General features: G+C 51.6%; 1 protein-coding gene across 1 annotated transcript; it reads left to right on the top strand.

Annotated features, from left to right (window-relative positions):
- Positions 1-935: 935 nt before the first annotated feature.
- On the top strand, positions 936-4,387 carry BESB_019120 (HORMA domain-containing protein; the record flags this gene model as incomplete). Its single annotated transcript, XM_029360621.1, has 10 exons — positions 936-1,094; positions 1,151-1,354; positions 1,410-1,481; positions 1,616-1,708; positions 1,763-1,859; positions 2,445-2,592; positions 2,941-2,991; positions 3,305-3,365; positions 3,871-4,021; positions 4,212-4,387. 10 exons carry the CDS (start codon positions 936-938, stop codon positions 4,385-4,387), a joined length of 1,212 nt encoding a protein of 403 aa, XP_029215980.1.
- Between the last annotated feature and the right edge of the window lie 225 nt (positions 4,388-4,612).

Here is a 4,612-nt window from a genome sequence, read left to right on the forward strand (position 1 = left end):
CACGAATGTCCGAGCAGTTTTTGTTAGACGACGGCTTCCCCGGTTCTAAAAAGCAGTTGACGAATTTTTCCAAAGCGTTAAACAGCAAGGCTTCTCTATTTGTGAGCGGCCCCGTCTCCCGGTTACATCGACGCTAGCAGCATCGAACAGCGGCGCGAAATAGCTGCACGGCAGGGTGCCACTGCAGGTGCGCCGGGGTTTGTCTTCTCCATTCCCCGTGTTAATAGGCACAGATCCAGCACGCAGCATATACTTTTCAAGAAAAAGGCAATGTGGATATACCTAGGAGTGTAATTTTGGTTAACATATCATGGAATAGGTGAGTTCAAGCCTCTTAGGAAACGTGTGTACACTAGCAAAGAAATAGAAGCACTCTATTCCACCAAGTGGTCTGATAATCGCCCGCGTGCCAGTGACCCCAGTGTCACTTCAGAGTGACGCCGCAAATCTTCTACCGAGCTTCCGGTGGCTAGAGCGCCTAATGTTAAGGAGTTGGATTTCCATGTCGCTATATTGTCTGGTGGTGGTTCCGGGCCGTGTCAGTGTCCCTCTCAGCCGCTGCACAGGGCAAACTCCAAATCTCAACTGGCCTGCTACCCTGCACGGAACCGTGAAAGAAAACCCTGCACTCATGCTGGACACTACTGCTTGGAGCTGTCAACTGGTTTGGCGATGCAAGTAGGTTTTACTCTCCATTTGTATCGCGGGGGGCTGTCTGCATAGACACTACCATCAGGTGTACAGACTTGCGGGTGCAACACTGTCCCCGGCATATACCTCCCGGCAACAATGCCGACATTTAAAAGTCGTAACTCTGTCTAATAGTTCGCCGTACATAATGCTGAATATGTTTTACCATGGCTACCAAGCTACAAACGGACGTTGTGACAAAAGCGCAGTCACTGCAGATCTTAAAGCACACGTTGAACCTTGGCATGTCTTCAATACTATACCTGCGGAACTGCTTTGAGGAAGATGCGTTTCAACCGCTGCAGTTCCAAGGTCTGCATCTCCGGCAACTGAAGCCAGTCAATCCAAAAGCGAAGAGGATATTGGGATGGCTTCAAGAAGCGGTCAAGGAGGCACTTCAAAAGGTAGTCATCAGCACAGAGTTTGTGGATTACACTGACTGCTGCATAAATAATATTAGGAATACCTGGAACATCTCTCTCTCGGCATCCATTGCAGACAAACTGACAAGCTACTGGAGTGCTACCAATTTCACTTCACCTACACTGCCACTGAAGCTGGAGTTTCCGTCAGCGTCAGAAAAGGGAGCGCAGGTGCCTTCGAGCCCGTTGGTTCGCGGCTTGCTTGCGTGACAAAAGATGAGGCTAAAAGGCAGACGGAACTGGTAACTGTCGCATATTGCATCTGACAAAGTGCGCTGCCTCTGAGTTTTTTCCCAGCTCCTTCGATCGATGTGTTGTCTTATACAGTCTCTGGACCATCTGCCGGACGAGCACTACGTTTCTATGACAGTGAGCCAACAGTACTTCTCGCTTTCTGTGGAACGGGTGACATTTCACTTGGAATTGACAGCTTGCATACAATGAAAAGGTCTGTTTTCGCTGGCGGTGCGGCGAATCTTTGGTGGTAACTCATTGCCTTGCAGACTCCGCCAGACTACAGGTCCGATGGCTTTGCGCCAACGGATTCGCCCGTATCCTTCGGGAACGACGTCCCCTTGGATGCATTGACAGGAGAAGTGAGAAAAGTATGTTTAATTGCCTCAAAGCTAGCACAGTCACCTCGACTTTAGCTCAGAACGGGCTATCATGAATTGACTGTCCGGATCCAGACAGTGTGCGACTCCGAAGACACCTACTATCTGGAATGGGAAGGCGCAGCCCCCGAGGGTACGGGAGATGCTTTTTACTCCAAAATGCATCGGCATCCCCTTACAATTTGCAGAAAACTGCCCTACGCAGCATCTGCAGGCGTATGCAGACCAGACTGGTTCGCACGTAATCATGGGTCTGAAGAGGAGGACCTGGTATAAGTGTCCATCTTAGGGATCACAAGCAACGAAAAACGGGTCAAAAAAAACAACGGACCTGCTTTCACGACTCAATTAGCTTTCGGTGACATGAGTGAAAACGCCGCCCGCTGCCGAACAGATGGTAAGGTTGTTTGACCTGATTGTTCATCGTATTTGCATGGCACGTTGGTGGTTTTGAGCTTGTCACACAGCTGCATGCAGGTACTGAAGCAGGTTCAGTTCTTCACTAACTCGCTGCACCGCTGCCTCTTTCAGCGCCCTAGCTGGTGGCACCGCCATACCGGATTCGACCAATAAGGGGCGAGACTGCACTACGACGGGAGCATCTAATGCGCCGCCTAGCAGTCGCCTGAGCTATGTAAGGCTATGCTCGGATGGACCTATCTGGATACTAGATGCATTTGCCTCAAGGGGGACGTGCAACTGCTGCTGCACTCCTCAGAAGAACTCCCTACGCGTTTCAGGCACGTGACGAAAGAGATAATCGCCAGCGCATGTGCAGTGTCACAAAATGTTGCAAAGGAGCTTCTGAAGCACTTGATCCAGCAAGGTCTCGTCAAGGCTAAGCAATCTCGTGGTCAAGGGCACGAGTAAGCTGTCACTGCTTATCTTTGCTGGCAGCAGAGGGTACGATCTATACCTTGCACAGGTCCACTGTTTACGTGTGCCCTGTGCCTTCAATACGCAAGCCTGAGGTGGCAGCCCACAAACGTCAAGACACTGAAAAAAGGAGAAAAGAACCGTCTTCCGTTGTTGGACTCTTGACGCGGAAGAAAAGGTAACGGTTGCAGCTGCCAAATCGGACGGCTGTGTCAGATAATATGGGATCAGAGTCAGATAATATGGGATCAGAGTCCACAGGACAAAGTCTTCCCGGCACTAAGAATTGTAGTCCCTGCTTTATCTATGCTTTGACGCTGGACTCCTTGCTTCTGCAGAGGGAGTAGTGATCGTGGTCCTCGCTCGGGGGGTGGCGTTCTGCCGCATAAGTAAACGACGATTCTAAATCGACTCACGGCGATTCGCGACCCCTATATATTGTCTGCTTTCTCTCTAATGCACAGACCCCTCACAGGCAACCTTGCGGCTCAGTCGACGTAGAGAAAACCTGCGGCACAGAAGTAGATAGGGTGTCTACAGTGTATATTTCTCGGGTGCAGCTATGCGAATGTGCCGTCGCCTCATCAGTTACAGAGCAGTGCCTGCGGCAGCACAGACTGGTTTGTGCCGTCGGAATTTATCAGTGGCATACGTTAGCGGTGCTGGGTGTGCGAGGCTCTTGGGAAAATGCTGCTTTGCCAGACCTTCTTCACAGTATCGGCGTTACATCCGCGTCGTGAGCGCAAGGGCGTCCATCTGCGCAGTCAGTCTATAGCAAGTAACGAGAAGCCACTGCTCGCGTTGTTTGCAATCCTTTTAGTTGCGTGTGAGTTGTTAAGAGACATAACGCCGTGTGGCACGGCCCTTTTGAACTTAGATGACTGACTGTTAGACAACGTGTCTGGTGGGTTGTAGTTTGACCGGTCGCAAAGCAACCCCTTGAACCCCCGGGTCGGCGAAAGCGCGTGGCATGCGCCCCCACCGGGTTCAACCCTACCTCTGCCTTGCGAAGGCCGCGCATGCAGTCGACGAGTGCGGGAAAACTAGTAACGCCATCTTCTGTCTTCCACCTTCCTTTTCAGCCGTTCGCGGATCAGCTGGAATTCTTGCTTTGCAAATCCTGACAGTCTTCTTGAAGTCTGACGCAGTGCGTTTGCCTATCTCTTCGGATTGTTCTGGTTCGTCTGAAGCCGTTACCATGGGTAAGCGAAGTGTTTTGTGGGGCAGGGCTGGGCTAACTGCCCAGTGTAAAATGCTACATTTCTCAGGCGCCCGTGTGTTCATTAGAGCTTGTCATAATCATTGGTTCACCACAACTAACATATCTGGAAGACGGAACTGTGGATGAGCATTGCTGTCACATTGCTTTTCAACTGCCCCACGGGCGTTCTTTTCCACGATCACGCGGGCGAAGTGCCGGTGACTATACGAAGTAGATGATGACACAGCAGCGGTACAGGCGTGCTCTTTGTGGTTGTTTGGAGCTCTTGAAGCGAAATGGAAAACAGGGGATGAATGCGTTGGTGCATGAGGTAAGGCGTCATCGAGGGACATTAGCAAAAAAAAAAAATCGCGCACGTCGGGCTGAGTTGCGTTGTGCGTTTCACAGGGAAGGTTCACGGTTCCCTCGCCCGCGCTGGCAAAGTCAAGAATCAGACCCCCAAGGTCGCCAAGAAGGAGAAGAGAAAGCCGCCTACGGGACGCGCGAAGAAGAGGCAGCAGTTCAACAGAAGATTCACCGTCTCCGTTGGCCGCAAGAGGGGTCCGAACGCGCAGACTCAGTAAACTGCCGTAATGCCTGCTAGAGATGCGACCGCCTCTCCTGTTTCCCTGTCTCATGCATATCATGCCTGATATCTCTGCTGTGCCGTCCGGACTGGGGGTGCTGCTCGTGCTCGTACGTGCTGTTTCCGCGCTGGAACCTGCCAGTGCCAGACACGGCGTTTGCGAAGCTCCAAAACTCCGGTAGTCTTGCAGAAATCAGACGCTCCAGCATCTCATAACAGGCCT

This window comes from Besnoitia besnoiti, chromosome XI (assembly GCF_002563875.1).
Source record: "Besnoitia besnoiti strain Bb-Ger1 chromosome XI, whole genome shotgun sequence".
NCBI classification, from domain to species: Eukaryota; Apicomplexa; class Conoidasida; order Eucoccidiorida; family Sarcocystidae; genus Besnoitia; species Besnoitia besnoiti.